Here is a 14,802-nt window from a genome sequence, read left to right on the forward strand (position 1 = left end):
GCTTCTGCTATTTAATGAATGAATGTTCCAGAATGTCCTTGGCATGTATTCATTCATTGAACAAAAATGTATTGTGGACTTACTATGTGCCAGGCATTGCTCTGGATGCTGTAAATACAGCAGAGAACCAGAGAGACAATATTGCTGCCCTTATAGAGTTGACATTCTAGTAGGAGAGGAAGGCACTAAACATGATGAGTATTCTAATGTTGGCAGCCTGTCAGATGGTGACAAGTGCTATAGAGAATAATAAAGTGAGGAAAGGGAGAGGGGGAAGTACTGGGGGTGGAAACAGATTTTCAAGTTTATGTGGGGGGAGATCAGAACATTTGAGAAAACCTGGACATCTGAGGGTGGGTGGGGGGGAGACTGCTCCTAGCAGGTGCAAAGGCCCTGGGGTTAGAACAGCAAGGAAGTCGGTGGAGCTGGAGAGTGAGAGTGGTGGGAGGTGAGGGTGGAGGGGTGAGGGGTGAGACAGCAGGTTATTCAGGGCCTCTTGGCAAAGACTTGGACGTTTACTCAGAGGAAATGCGGAGTCTGAGTAGGGCAGTGGTGGCATCTGACAGGTTTTACCAGTTTCTCTCTGGATGCTGTGCTGGGGCTGGATGGTGAGGGTGGTGAGAGAAACAAGGTCAGAGGCAGGAAGACCTGTGAAGAGGCTACTCCAAGGAGGTGAGGTAGAACTCAGCATCTGCTGACTGCTGACGGGCTGAGTGTGGGGTGCGGTGGGGGAAGAGAGGAGCGAAGTGACTCCAAGGCCTGTGGCTGTTAGTGACTAATGATGCAGAAATCATTCCCTGTCACACAGGCTGCCTATCTGGGCTCATGCTCTTAATTCCTCTGTCCCTTCTTCAAGCCGGGGAACACGGAACATGACCAGGGCCCCTGCCCTCCCGGGTCTTTTCGAGGCAGCCAGCAGTAGGCCTGGGTCCTGAGGAAGGACATCTTTCACCCTGGGTCTCGTTTCTCCCTGAAGGAAAGGTCCAGGCCAGCATGAAAACGTCACATTTCCACAGCGGTGTGTGTTTTTCACAAAGAGCTTTATTTTGATCTTCAACATAAATTCAAGTATTGTTTTGCATCATATGAGTTAGAAAGCGGAGACCCCCGTATGGGACGTGTCCGAGCACTTACTGGCAGGCGGTCGAGCGGGAGCCAGAGCCCCACGCCGCCCATTCTGCATGCCGACGGCTTCACCATCCTCGGGGTGAGAAAGCCTGGCACCTTCCCTGGCTCCACAAAAAGAGAGCCCACGCTGAAATGGGACAACAGCTGTGGTGACAGATCAGTAGTGAGAGCTGACAAGCTCTTTCACAGTCATGTCTCAGCCTCAGGGCTCTCGTCTACAATGTAGAGGTGAGAATTGCACCTGCCTACAGGGTCCTTGTGAGGATTAGATGAGTGAACACATGGGAACCATCCCTGGCACCAAATATGTGCTCCATAAATGCCAGCAATTATTATTCATGATAAAGGCTTTCAGGGCCACAGTATGTCAGATGGGCACTGTGCCTGTTTGATGAGTTGAGGAAAGCTAAGGGCATATTGGGCCTGCCTATCAGAGATTCAGCGTTTTCAGTGACCGTGGCTACTGATCGCTATTCAGGAAGCATATGGCATTTGGTAAGAGTTAAGCTTCCCACCTGCCCCCAGGGTGAGGGTGTGAGGCAGGGGCAAGGTGGGATGGTGTGTCTGGCCATGTGGTGCTTGGGGGCTCCCATGCCCCCTCCTGCAGCCCCTGCCCCACCCTGCCTGCCCGCCTTCCTGATTGACTTCGGTGCAGGTCCAGCCGGGGCTGGAGTGGGCCAGACACTCACCATCTCATCTAATCCTTAATTTGGGTTGAATCATCCTCATTTCATGGCAAGGTCCAGTGAGGCCACGTGAATTGCTCAAGGTCACACAGCAGTTTGGTGGCATACTAGCAGGGACCCCAAGGCTAGTGTTATTTCTATGATACATGCTACCTCAGCTGGGAGCCCAGGAGACCCGTTTCCTGCCTACACCAAGTGCCTGGGTCTAGACAAGGTGGAGAGTGGTCTCTGCCATCGTGCATCCCCTTCTAGCCTGACATGTCGGGTCTTAGCCCTCCCTCCCTCCCTCCATGCTTCGGTCCTGGCTCCCAGCTCCCTTGGCTCTCCTCCACCGCAGGCTGAAGCGTTTTTTAAAAATAAGGAATTTATGCACACAAGGCAAAATTCAAAAGGCATAAAAGGAGCTCCAGTGAAAAATCTCCCACCCCATCCTCCAGCCACTCAGTTGCCCTAACGCAACCACTGTCACCGTCTTTCCAAACACATTTTTCGCTTATGTATTTCCCCCCATACAAATAGGAGCACCCACAGCCACGCTGTTCTGCTCCTTCCTTGCTCCTTTGGCGTTAGTGACGCGGCTTGTGGCGGGGGGTCCGTTCAGGACTAGAGCATTCCGTTGCAGGCCTGCACCATAACTGACGTCACCAGCCCCCTGCACGGGCATCTGGGTTGTTTCCGGCCTTTGGCTTTTACAGGTAGTGCTGCTATAAGTCAAATCGGGCCGCATCAGTTTGCCCAAGTGGCTGGAAGGTGAAGTCCTAGGACCACATGGTGCTGCTGGGTGGGGATGTGTGCTTCTGTGACAATGAGAGAGGACACCCAGTTGCCCCCACCAAAGTTGCGTCACGTCACTTCCGCACTACCATGGGTGGGATCAACCTTCACTTCCATAAGGGAATGTCCCTCCCTCTCCCCTGCTCCTGCCCCACTGCCAGCCTGCTGACAGCTCTTGGGGATCCAAGAGCAGAGTTCTGTGTGACTTCAAGGGTTCTAGATGGCTCTGGGCCCAGGGACACTTACCTAACCTTGCTGAAAGCCCTTCATTAAATATCCCTGCCTTTTACTTTATCTAAATCAAATCTATCTTCATATCTAAATCAAAGTTTTCTTTATGAACCAAGTACTGCCTTTATAAATGAAAGGTGCCAAATTAAGAAGAAAAAAATCAGACTCATTTCTTTGTCCCTTGCTGAAATCCAGCTGCCCTCCCTCTCACCCACACCTGCTATACATGAATCTGTGGGAAAGGTTGCATTTTGCTAAGGGGAAAGGAACAAAACATATCTAGTGTCTGAGAGAGGCAAGGAGGCAATACTGGGTTATTACTGCGCGGAGAACACTAGCCCTGGGCACATGGGGAGACTGAGGCCAGAGGGGGAGGGACATCCTTAGCCCAGGATCCTCATGTGTTGGTGCCCCTGCCCTGAGCCTGAGGGTCAGCTGCTGACAGGGTTGGGGGTCCCTTGGGCCCCTAACCCAGGTTAGTCTGAATCTTGCAGAGGCCTGCACTCCCCCAGTGTCCTCATCGGTCAGGGTTCAGAGTTCCCAAGCCTGCAGTACAGGGCATGGAGGTACCCCGGCCGGAGGCTGGCAGCCCCTTTGCAGTCCAGACCCCTGGCCCTCTCTGTTCTGTCTCCTGACAACTGAGCCATTCTCGCCTGGGGTGGCAGGGAGGCCTGGGTGGGGGATGGGAGCAGGGCAGGGCCTGCCCCAGCCCCGGGCAGCACATGGCCTAGATCGGACAGTTGTGATGCTGCCTGACAGATCCAGGCCACACACAGCTGCCCGATGCTCACAGTGGTCTGACCTGTGGACCCGGAAGCTGCGTGTCCGGGACTCTTAGGGGACATGGAAGTGGCTAATGAGGGCTCTGAGGCTGGGCACCAGGGCAGCCACAAGGGCATGTACAGGGCCCAGCTGCACAACGAGAACTGAGGAGGCGCTCAGCCTGGGCGGGAGTAGGAGGGGGCCTGAGGCAGCTTCCCAGGGGGCCTGAGTCCAGGCTCCAGGCTCCAGGTAGGGGCTTTGGGGACGATTGAGGGGCTGAGACCAGGGGCTCTGCATTGGTTAGGGGTGGGGATGGGACGCCCAGGTGAGTATTGTGGGCCTGGTAGAAGGAACTGGCTGGGTCGGGGGGGGGGGGCAGTGCCAATGGGGGGCAGATGGAGAAGCCACCTGGGGTTTATTGAGCTCTAGTGGTCCCTACAGGTGCCCTGCCCTGGGGAGGGGGTGCTGACATGCCCAAAGGTAAGCCCGATTGCTGGCTTTGAGGACCTGAGTATCTATGAAGCAAACCACAGATTTGTATAAGGCAAATAGGCCATCGTGTGGCCCTAACTTTTAGCTGTGAGTCCAGGAACACAACAGTGGTGGGCACCACGCTTCTGGTGGTTACGGCAAGAGGTGCTCAGGATGGGTCCTCAGCTCCATCCTGGGGAAGGAGAGGAGATGGGGCAAAGGGCTCGTGGAGGACAGGTGGGGAGGTAGGCACGAGGGGTGCTGCAGGATGACTTGGGGTTACCCTCAGGATGGTGAGCCAGTCCCTGGGCAGGAAGTACCCATCCCTATACAAGGCTCATGCCTGGAGCCCTCATCCCCACAGCAAGTTGGGGTCCCAGGGCTGGAATGGGTCACGTGGGCCATATCCCTCATCTCCAGGGGTCTCTCTCCTGCCCTCAGCGCATGAGAAGCCCAGCCTGCTGACCACCGCTCCACACCTGTCCATCCCCCTGCGGTCACACCATGTCCGGCTCCTACGATGAGGCCTCGCTCGCCCCGGAGGAGATCACCGACAGCTTCTGGGAGGTGAGGCTATGGTGCTGCCCAGGTCCTGGGGACCAACAGCCTGGCTATATGGGGACCCAGGCTCCCACCTGCCCGGTGGCCTTAGGCCCTGCTCCCCAACCCCTCGGACCCCTCCAAAGCTCTCCGTGTCCAACAGGCAGTGGTTGCCACGAAGTGGCTACTACTACCCGCTGAGCCTGGAGCCCCTCTGCCCACAGCAGCCCCTGAGGGATCCCGTGGCGTTGCACGATGTGGAGCAGGCCCCTTACAGATTACACAGCCTTTCACAGCTGCTCTCCACCCCTCCCCTGTGAAGTGAGCAGAAGGTGGAGCTCTGGTCACACAAAAACGGAGTGAGTTCAGGGAGCCCCACAGCAACATGGACCTGGAGACAGGCCAGCATTTCAGAGCCTTCCAAAATCTTTGAGAAAACAATTTTTCTATTGGCTTGTGAAACCCAAAGTGAAAACTGCCAAACCTAAATTAATAAGTGTTTAATGAGATGTCTACAAAACATAATATTATGTCAAGAAGCTGCAGCTCAACTCAATACTTATACGACTCTATATAAATATAATAGATTTAGCTCCCAAGAACAAAATGAATAATTCATTCTAGCCCAAGTCCAAATTACAAAAATCCTTCTGCATTTTGTGGCAGCGACGAAATTATATTCAAAGAGGGATGAGGGAGTGTGTAGACAGTGGGGTGTGACATGGGCTGCCAAGGCCTCTGCAAGTGAGAGAGTCCGCAGCCCCCAGGGTGTTACCGCGGGACAGCGAGTCGGAGGGGGCCTGCCAGGATGGCTGTGGCGGGCGCCCCCTGCAGGACGCGGCGGCCAGGGCGGGCTGGCGGAGGCGAGGAGCACGCGGGAGTCTCATGCTCGCTGCTTGGCCGCCAGGTGGGGAACTACAAGCGGACGGTGAAGCGCATCGATGACGGGCACCGCCTGTGCAACGACCTGATGAACTGCGTGCAGGAGCGCGCCAAGATCGAGAAAGCCTACGCGCAGCAGCTTACCGACTGGGCCAAGCGCTGGCGCCAACTCATCGAGAAAGGTGCCCCCCTTGCCCACCCCGTGCGCACACCCCAGGCCCTAACCCCAGGTCTGGGTCCTGGGTCTGGGAGTGCCCAGCCACCTGGATTCACCTGCAGCCTCCAGCCATAGCGCCTTTGCAGGCGCTGTCCCCGCACCTGCACTCCTTCCCTCTCCGGCCAGAGCAGGTTGGATTTTAAAACAAACAAAAACAAAAACAAAAATAACTTTATTTTGAAATAATTTTAACTCAGAGAAAAGTTGCAAGAATAGTACAGAGAACTACATACTCGTCACCCAGATTCACAGTTAGCATTTTAGCACATTTATTTTCTCACTCCCTCTCTATTTATATGCATATTTTTCAGAACCATTTAAGTTAGAAATATGCCCCTTCACCCTAAATTCTTCATGTATCTCCTAAGAATAAGAACATTTACTTATGTAACCATAGTTCAGCTATAGAATTCAGGATATTTAATATGGCCCATATACAAATTTTATTATAGCAGTTGTTTGCTGGTCCAGGGTCCAATCCAGAATCAGATATTGCATGTAGTTGTTATGTCTCTAGATCCCTTTAATCTAGAACAATTTCAAGTTAGGGTTTACAGGTATTGGTTAATGTTTTTTTCTTCCACTACGCTCTGAAGCCCATGAGGGCAAGGGCTGGGCCCAGCACAGTGCTTGGCACGGAGTTGATGTCAGTATACAGAGAAACAAATGACTGTGGAATGTCTGGTCCCAGTGGCCTTCTGGTATCTGTCACCAGTTGGCTCTTCAGTTTTACATTCAGCCAACATTCCTGCCTGGAGTACCTACTGTGTGCCTGGTGCTGTGCTGGGCTTGTGGGAGGGAGTTCACAGGGTCAGGGTGCCTCCCCTGGGGATCACAAGCTAACAGGGGATATAGGGAGTAGGTGCAGAGGCAGATGTATAAGAAGAATTCAGTGAGGGCTGTAGGCTGAGGTGTGAGGATAGTCAGAGAAGACTTCCTGGAGGAGGTGGCTGTGATTGGGTCCTGGGGGATGAATAAAACCATAAGAACAGAGGAGCTCATTTCTGTTGCCAGGAAATATGGGGAAAGCCTCAGAGAAAGGAGGCATGAGGGGGACTGCTGGGTAGGGGGTAATGAGGGCCTTGTTACCACATTGCCATTTCCTCAGGCCCACAGTATGGCAGTCTGGAGCGGGCCTGGATTGCCATGATGACAGAGGCAGACAAGGTGAGCGAACTGCACCAGGACGTGAAGAACAACCTGCTGAACGAGGACCTAGAGAAGGTCAAGAACTGGCAGAAGGACGCCTATCACAAGCAGATCATGGGCGGCTTCAAGGAAACCAAGGAGGCTGAAGATGGCTTTCGCAAGGCCCAGAAGCCCTGGGCCAAGAAGATGAAGGAGGTGCCTGGTGGGCGGCTGCCGCAGATGGGACGAGGGTGGACAGCTGAGTTCAGAGGGCCAGTCTGATCAGAGGGAGGGTGTCCACAGATGGGGTGGGCGATGGGATTGTACCCATGGGGGAACAGGACTGCCTTCCAGTAAGTAATATCCACAGACGGGGTAGGCACTGCAGGGCCTGACAGGAAGGTGTTTGTAGGGGCAGCAGGCAGTGCCATGCAGGGAAACAGCCACAGATGGGTGGGCACTGCTCCCACATACCTGGAGCCTGGGCTTGCATCCATTCTGCCTCTTAAGAATGTGTGCTCACAGCTCCTGGTGGAGTGGGCAGGTGGGAGGGGTTGACGAGTGACCACGTTTGCTCCTGCTCACAAGTAGGAGGGCTGCCCCTTGTTCCCCCTCCCCACAGCTAGAGGCAGCCAAGAAGGCCTACCATCTGGCCTGCAAAGAGGAGAAACTGGCTGTGACACGGGAGATGAATAGCAAGACAGAACAGTCAGTCACACCCGAGCAGCAGAAGAAGCTGCAGGACAAAGTGGACAAGTGCAAGCAAGATGTGCAAAAGGTGGCTGCTGGGCTGGGGTCTGCGCGCCCCACGGAGCGGGCGGTGGCTGGCAGCTGCAGGCCGGGGTCTTACCCTCCCTTCGCCCTGGTGCCTACAGACGCAGGAGAAGTATGAGAAGGTGCTGGATGAAGTGGGCAAGACCACGCCCCAGTACATGGAGGGCATGGAGCAGGTGTTTGAACAGTGCCAGCAATTTGAGGAAAAACGGCTGGTCTTCCTCAAGGAGGTGCTGCTGGATATCAAACGTCACCTCAACCTAGCTGAGAATAGCAGGTAGCTGGGCGTGGCAGCATGGTGGGCACAGGCACAGGCAGCAGAGGGCAGAACTGGTGTGCAAGGCACCCCAGGCCCTATGTCACAGTGACAGGAAGGGGAGGGCAGAGCTGCAGGGGCCAAGAGGGAAGAGTCTCCAAACAGTGGCTTCCTAGAGAAAGCCGATGCATGCTAGGTACTCAAGAAATGTGCTTGAATGGCTGGGTGAGGGGCTAAGGTGGGCACGGAGAAGGGTGCCCACTGGGCATGTCCACACAGCTTGCTCCTTGGGAAGCCTGCCTGATTCCTAGTTGGGGGGCATGCCAGCACCCTGGTCCCTTGAATGGGCTCCGACCCTCACCGAGCATGAGACGTGGCCGTGGTGCATCTTGCCCCCCACCTCCGCATCTCCACCTCCCCATTTCCCCGTGTGCAGCTATGTCCATGTGTACCGGGAGATGGAACAGGCCATCCGGGGGGCCGACGCCCAGGATGACCTCAGATGGTTCCGCAGCACCAGTGGCCCTGGCATGCCCATGAATTGGCCCCAGTTTGAGGTGAGGATGTGTGGGGGTGGGGAAGGGGAGTCTGAAAAGGTTGGGAGGGGCCTTAGGGAGCAGCCCCCAGCCTGACTGCTCCCCTGGCACCCACCAGGAGTGGAACCCAGACCTCCCTCACACCACCGCAAAGAAGGAGAAACAGCCCAAGAAGGCAGAGGGGGTAGCGCTGACCAATGCCACAGGGGTGGTGGAGTCCACATCCCAGGGTGGGGACCGGGGCAGGTGAGTGCCTCCTATGGAGCTTCCTGGGGGCTGGGGCAGGGGAATGGGGGGGAGGGCGCTAACACACCGGTGAAACTGTGTTTTACCTCAGGAGAGAAGAAATGGTCTAAATCACAACAACCTCCTGCTCCTCTCAAAGGTAGTGGTAGCTAATCCTTTGAGAGCACCTATTGTGTGCAAGGCACTGTTCTAAGCATTTTCCATGTATTAATTCATTGAAGGCTCCAATACTCTGAGTTGTGTATAAAGATTTCCATTTTACAGATGGAGATACTGAAATCCAGAGAGGTTAAGTGACTTGCCAAAGGTCACAAGGTCAGGATCTGATGCCCAAGAATCTGGCTCCAGAATCATCAGTCTTAACTACCACACTGTACTTGCCCATCTCAGATGAGGGGTCAGATGTTCTCTGGGGTCCTCTTCAGCAACCCCTCTCTCAAGGGCTGAATAATAATGCTAAGAGTCCTGCCTCACATCTGTTTAAAGAGCTGACAGCGAGGGTTGCTGGCTCAGGATCCCTTACAAGGTCCATCTCTGCTCCAGCCTTGGCGAAATTTGGGGCCAGGGCTTTGGTTGAGAGGAGGGGGCAGCCCTAGGGACCAGGTGAGAGGTAATTCATGCTGGGTCCCCTCTCTGTTTCTCAGCGTTAGCAGCTACGACAGGGGCCAGTCTTATGCCACCGAGTGGTCCGACGACGACAGCGGGAACCCATTCGGGGGCAATGAGGCCAACGGGGGCGCCAACCCCTTCGAGGACGACGCCAAGGGAGTGCGTGTGCGGGCTCTGTATGACTACGACGGCCAGGAGCAGGATGAGCTCAGCTTCAAGGCCGGTACGGTGGGCGGGGCTGGCAGGGCGGTGGGCGGGGCTGGCAGGGCGCGGCCGGCGGGAACCTGTGGTGGGGCGGGACCTGAGAGCAGGAGATTCAGGGATTTGCCGGAATGCAACTGGGGGCGGGGCCTGGTGCAGGGCGTGGCCAAGACCTGGAGTAACCTGTGCCTTCTGGCTAAAACTCAAATTAGGGGGACAGCTGGGTGCCAGGGGCAGAGTCAAGACCTGAGAATAGGGTCGGGGCTGGATTGGGGGCGGGGCCTGAGGGCCGTGGATGCCATGAGCAGTGACCCACCAGGGAAATGAAACTGGAAGTGGCTGAGACCCAGATTAGGTGGGTGGCTGGGGGCGGCATGTGGTTGTCTAGGTGTGGCTTAGGCTGGTCCCCAGGGGAGGGCATTGGGACAATAATGGGAGAGGGTTTGGGGATTGGCACAGCATTAATTGTATAGGAGGGCTTACGGAGCAGTGTGGGGGTGGAAAGATCGTCCTCTCCAAGGCCCCTGTCAACGAGCTCCTCTGTGTCTCCTTCCCAGGAGATGAGCTCACCAAGCTGGGTGAAGAGGATGAGCAGGGTTGGTGCCGCGGGCGGCTGGACAGCGGGCAGATGGGCCTCTATCCTGCCAACTACGTGGAGGCCATCTAGCTGCCCTGTTCCCCTCCACACTACCCCTCACTCCTCTCTCACCGCCTCCCCTCCCTTCCCACTTGTCCCCTCCCCTTGCCATAGAGTTCCAGACATATTTTCCGATCAAGCTTTTATTTTTTTAAAAGTCAAAAGAGAACAAAACAAAAAATACAGAGACAGAGCATTTGCAGGGCTGCCTGGAGGCCAGGGTGGTGGAACTTGGGGTGATGGCCCCAGGGTAGGTGAGGGTCTTAGTACTTAGCCCAACAGAGACATCACAGCATTTGCATTTTAGATCCCACCAAAGAGTCTCCTGAGCCCTGAGGGATGTCTCCTGGACCCTTCTACCCTGCCTCACTGCCCCATCTCACCCCTTTCATCCCTCTCCTCCCCACCCCAGGCTACCAGCACCTGCTCCCCCTTCCCTGGGCCTGGTTTTCTGACCTCCTGCCTCACCCCCCCTCCCCTTCCATCCCACCCTATTCTCAGAGGTCTCCCCTCCAACCCCAGGCAAGGGGGTCTTCTAGTTTCCAGACTTCCACTCTGCCCTGGGGGGTGCCCCACTCCTCAGGACTGGAGGAGGAGTGGTCAGCCTCTTCCCCCATAGAGGTTTCCAGTGGTCCCTAGACTCCCCCAGACGTGAAGAGGGGTGAGCTGGAGTGTGTGACAGAGTCACGGGGGTATAGGAGGGAGAGGGGGAGCAGGACCCCAGCCCTCCCAAGGGCAGGCTCAGCTGAGGGACCAAAATCCTGCTGGGACCCTTCTTTCCAACTGTTAGCACTTTAGGCCGAGCTCTTCCTCTGAGTCACACCCTTCAGTATTTGCAGAGACCCCCTCCCCCAAGGTCTTCAGGCAGGGGGTGGGGCCCCAAAGCCCAGGGCAAAGCCAGCAACAGTAGCAGCCTCTTCCCATTTCCTGGGGAGGAGGGCATTTTGCTCACCCACCCACCCTCCCTCCATGTCCATCTAAAACTGGAGACTCACTGGGCTCAGCCAGCCCTGTCTCCCCTTCTCTGGTTTGCCTGGGGAGACACCATGGGGGCCTTTGGAGCTTCCAGCCTGGGACCCGCAGGGAAAGCCTGCAGCCAATGGGAGAGGAATGGGTTTGGCAGGAGGGAGGGGCCCTGGTCCTTAGGAGCAGAACAATGGCCATGTCTTTCATCCTTGTTCTCTCCACACCCAGCCCCAGACCTAGCCCCTGGAGCAACATTTCCCCTGCTGGCAGCCCCCCAGTCTGTCCAAGCCTGGGTTTCAGTTAAAGGACTTTTGGGGATGGGAGGAGACAAAGGGCCTGACCAAAGCAGGAGTGTTTCCTATGGCTGGTGCTGGATTACTGAGTATTAGTACCAGGTAGCTGCCTCTCCCATGGAAGTAGGGTGGGGGTACTTGGGAAGCAGACCAGCGCAGGACAAGACCCCAAGCGGTGGGTGACTGGCTGGAAGAGAAGTCTCTCAGACCCCCTGCGGTGAGGCCACGGCTTCCTGCAGCACCAGGGGAGCCTTGCTAACCATGGATGCCACTTCTGAGCCTCAGGACTGTAGACCCCCTCCCCCTCCCACAGTACCTTCCCCCTGGGCCTCTAGGTAAAGACAAGGTGATGCTCCAGCCCCTCTGTCACCCCTCAGTCCTCTTGCTCCCTGCTTCTCCCACGGCCCACTGTTCGGAGGCCACAGACCTAAGCCTCAAGGCCCTGACCCATTCATGTGGGCAGAGGATCCTGGCAGACTCTGGCAGGGGTCTGAGCTGGGGCAGGCCTCCCTCAGGGCCAGGGGAGTAGGGGGGGATGATGGTGCACCCCCAGGGAAGAGAAACTCCTTCCCCAGAACCCCTTTTCTTGTCACTGCTCTCTGGGCCCCTGCTGCAGCCTGAGATGTGCTCTAGGCCCCTCAGAGCTGGAAGCAAGATGTTGACAACCTTCAGCCCTCCCAACTCCAGAACAAAGCCCTTCAGCCTCTCCCCCAGGAGGAGTTGGGGTGGGAGGCCTCTGCCCCCATTGTCTACCCGTGGGAGTCAGGAAGCCGGCACATCTGCACCTTGGGGCCTGGGCTCCCCCTCTCTGTGCCAGAGGTTTCCCAGGACCTGGGGAGGGGCTGTGGCCCTGGCTGGACCCCAGGCCTGGCCCCCTCAGCACTCTAGCTACCCACTCTGGGGCAGGGACTCAAAACCCCGTTCCCTGTGAACAACCACCTCCATAGCCCCATTTGGGACACTTTCTCTCGTGCAGGCGGTCCCCAGGTTCCTGGGCCCCGAGTGGGAGGGTCTCCCACCTGGAAGACCTGAGCTCCCCCGGCCCACCCCCACCTGTCAGTGCTCTAGTCAGGGCACTCAGCACCGTGTGGGGGCCGCGCCCCTTGCCGTACCCACCGCCTCCTGTAGCCCCTGCCCGCACCCTCGATGCTGCACGGGCCGCCTCCACGGGGCTCGGCGAGTCATGTGTTTTGTCCCCAGTTAACCACCGTTCTGCGGCCTGGCTCTGTGAGGAGCCAAGGCTGCCCTGCGCGCCGTCTGCCGCCCTCGGCTTCCTGACTCCATTAGTCCAACACTTGTGAAACTCCGAGAAGTGCTGTGGTCTCAGCAATGCACCTGTTTTGTACATGATTGTGTAATTTAAAGGTATATAAATACAAATATATATATATATAAGTTGTGATTGTATGACTGTGGATAAAATCCAGAACTGTGTCAACCTGGCTGGGCATTGTCATCTTGAGTCACGTGTCCTTTGAGGCCTCTGAGACTTGCCTGCGGTTGGGATGTCTGTTGGCAAGGGGGTGCCCAGCACAACTGTGGGCCGTCCTGGCTGCCTGCCAATGGGCTGGGGGGCTGAGGGCTGGCCTCAGGCCCTGTCTGTGCAGGCAGGGTTACCCTGGATGCCCTCTGAGGCTCCTGAGTGGCCTTTAGAGTCCCGGGTGCTACCTGGTGACGACTGACTAGGACAGCGAGGCATTCAGGATCCAAACTCACCATTCAAGGGTGAATTTGACCCCTGACCAGGGTTCCATTTTTAAAGCGAAATTCTCAAAGTGAGTGCTGAGACCCGTGGTCCCTGGTTGTCCATAGCCCAGGGCCCCTGTGGTGTGCCATCAGGCCATGCCATACTTCCCCGTGTCCTGCCTCACCTCTGACAGCGTATCTGCGGGGGCCCCTGGGAGCGCTCCTCCAGGAGGATTTCTCAGGAGAGGGGCAGGACCTGGGCTGTGCGCTCTCAGTTCTGCTCTGCCAGGCCCGGGCCCTGCCCAGGCCTGAGCCCCTGCTCCAACCCACATATCTCCAGCTACGCCTCTTCTGGGGCGGGGCAGGATCCCAGGTCCAGTCCCAGCTCTGCCATCAGTTTACTGTGTCCCCTCACTTGGGGGCCTCCGCTTCCCCCCAGTCTTGTTCGATGTCTCCCGGAGGCCCCTCTGACCACAGCAGCCTGGCAGGGCACTGACATAAGCCCCAGGATTCAAGGCAAATACACCACAGTCCCTTCTCCCCCACCACTTTCTCCCCAGCCTCAGGGCATGCTCAGGGGAGGGAGAAAAGGTCGAGATGGGGGTTGAATCTATTCTCCACCCCACAGCCTTTCTCCCCCAAATATACCTTCAGGGACAGCGCCTGGTTTTAGCCAAATGGAGGACTCTTCAAATCAAGACAAAAGGTTGCCTTGTCTTAAGTGCACAGGCTGCTCCATGCAGTTATGGGGCACCCTGGAGGCAGGGTCTACGAGAAGGGTCAGGGAACCCCTAGGCCAGACGGGGTTCTGATGGGCAGGTGTGTGGAGCTGCCAGCACACTTCATGGCAGATCCACACAGCAGGGAGCGCCCCTCCCCTCTCCCGCACTGCTGTCCTTGCTGGAGGGACGCCTAGTCCCTAATCCCCATCCCTCCCTCCCTCCCAGCCCCTGCCTGAGATCCCAGACCTCTCCAGGCCCAGGTCCAGCTGGGGACGAGGAAACAGGTAGCTCCAAGGACTCAGTTGGGGGCAGGACAGGCAGGCTGGAGACAAAACCAGAGCCAGGCTGGGTCCTGGCCAGCGGCCCAGTCTGCTCCCTCCTGGGGAGTGGGCAGACAGCAGGGGCCCAGCGAGGCACAGGCCTGGGGCAGGGCCCCCGCCAGGTCCAATCCCAGCTGACAGATGCCAAGGTGCTGTTTGCTCACTGCCAGGAGTAAACTTTCTTTTGAAGACAATAAAATTGCTGAGGGCAGAAGGTGTCTGTACAGGGCAGGATTTAACCCTTAGTGGTGTGGTCGGCGCTGGCTGGCTCCCTGTCTGGTTCCTCGGACGCCTGTCCTCAGAAGCTAGAGGTTACGGAGGCTGTGGGTGCTGAGCAGTTACAAAGCAGGAGGCGTGGAAGGGCGGAGAGAGCCCTGTCCTGGTGAGTCCCGGTCTTGGTTCTGCTGCCGCTGTTGTGTGTGTGGTTGTATGGGAGCAAGTCACTGAACTGTTCTGAGCCTCGGTTTCATCATCTGCAAAATGGGGGAGTAACCCCTAATTTTGTTGGGAAGGTGAATGACAAAAAAAAAAGAAGTGGAAGCACATAGTCAGCCCTCGGGACTCATGAGCTTGATGAACAAATGTGAGGGAAGCTTGAGGAAGCTGAGTGAGCTGCTCTGCCAAGGAGAGTGGGTGGTGGGTCCCATCTCCTCCAGCGTGTGTGCAGACACACACACACACACACACACACACACACACACTCACATACACAGGCTGATCACACTTTTTCCCCATCA

At 56.6% G+C, this 14,802-nt stretch overlaps 1 protein-coding gene across 5 annotated transcripts in view; it reads left to right on the forward strand.

The window, feature by feature from the left end:
• PACSIN1 (protein kinase C and casein kinase substrate in neurons 1) overlaps positions 1–12,775 on the forward strand; it is a 58,025-nt gene extending 45,250 nt beyond the window's left edge. For 3 of the 5 annotated variants that reach the window (XM_074332816.1, XM_019738801.2, XM_019738802.2), the window contains 9 exons: positions 4,494–4,619; positions 5,500–5,656; positions 6,800–7,035; positions 7,442–7,597; positions 7,695–7,870; positions 8,286–8,406; positions 8,504–8,631; positions 9,276–9,463; positions 9,999–12,775. In XM_074332816.1, the coding sequence (XP_074188917.1) occupies positions 4,557–4,619; positions 5,500–5,656; positions 6,800–7,035; positions 7,442–7,597; positions 7,695–7,870; positions 8,286–8,406; positions 8,504–8,631; positions 9,276–9,463; positions 9,999–10,108 (1,335 nt within the window). In that variant the 5' untranslated portion in view covers positions 4,494–4,556 and the 3' untranslated portion in view covers positions 10,109–12,775. Of the gene's footprint in view, positions 1–4,472; positions 4,620–5,499; positions 5,657–6,799; positions 7,036–7,441; positions 7,598–7,694; positions 7,871–8,285; positions 8,407–8,503; positions 8,632–9,275; positions 9,464–9,998 lie in introns of all 5 variants that reach the window. The other 2 variants (XM_019738803.2, XM_074332817.1) reach the window with 1 other exon arrangement.
• The last annotated feature ends 2,027 nt before the right edge of the window (positions 12,776–14,802 follow it).

Source organism: Rhinolophus sinicus, linkage group LG05 (genome assembly GCF_036562045.2).
Source record: "Rhinolophus sinicus isolate RSC01 linkage group LG05, ASM3656204v1, whole genome shotgun sequence".
Taxonomy (NCBI): Eukaryota; Metazoa; Chordata; class Mammalia; order Chiroptera; family Rhinolophidae; genus Rhinolophus; species Rhinolophus sinicus.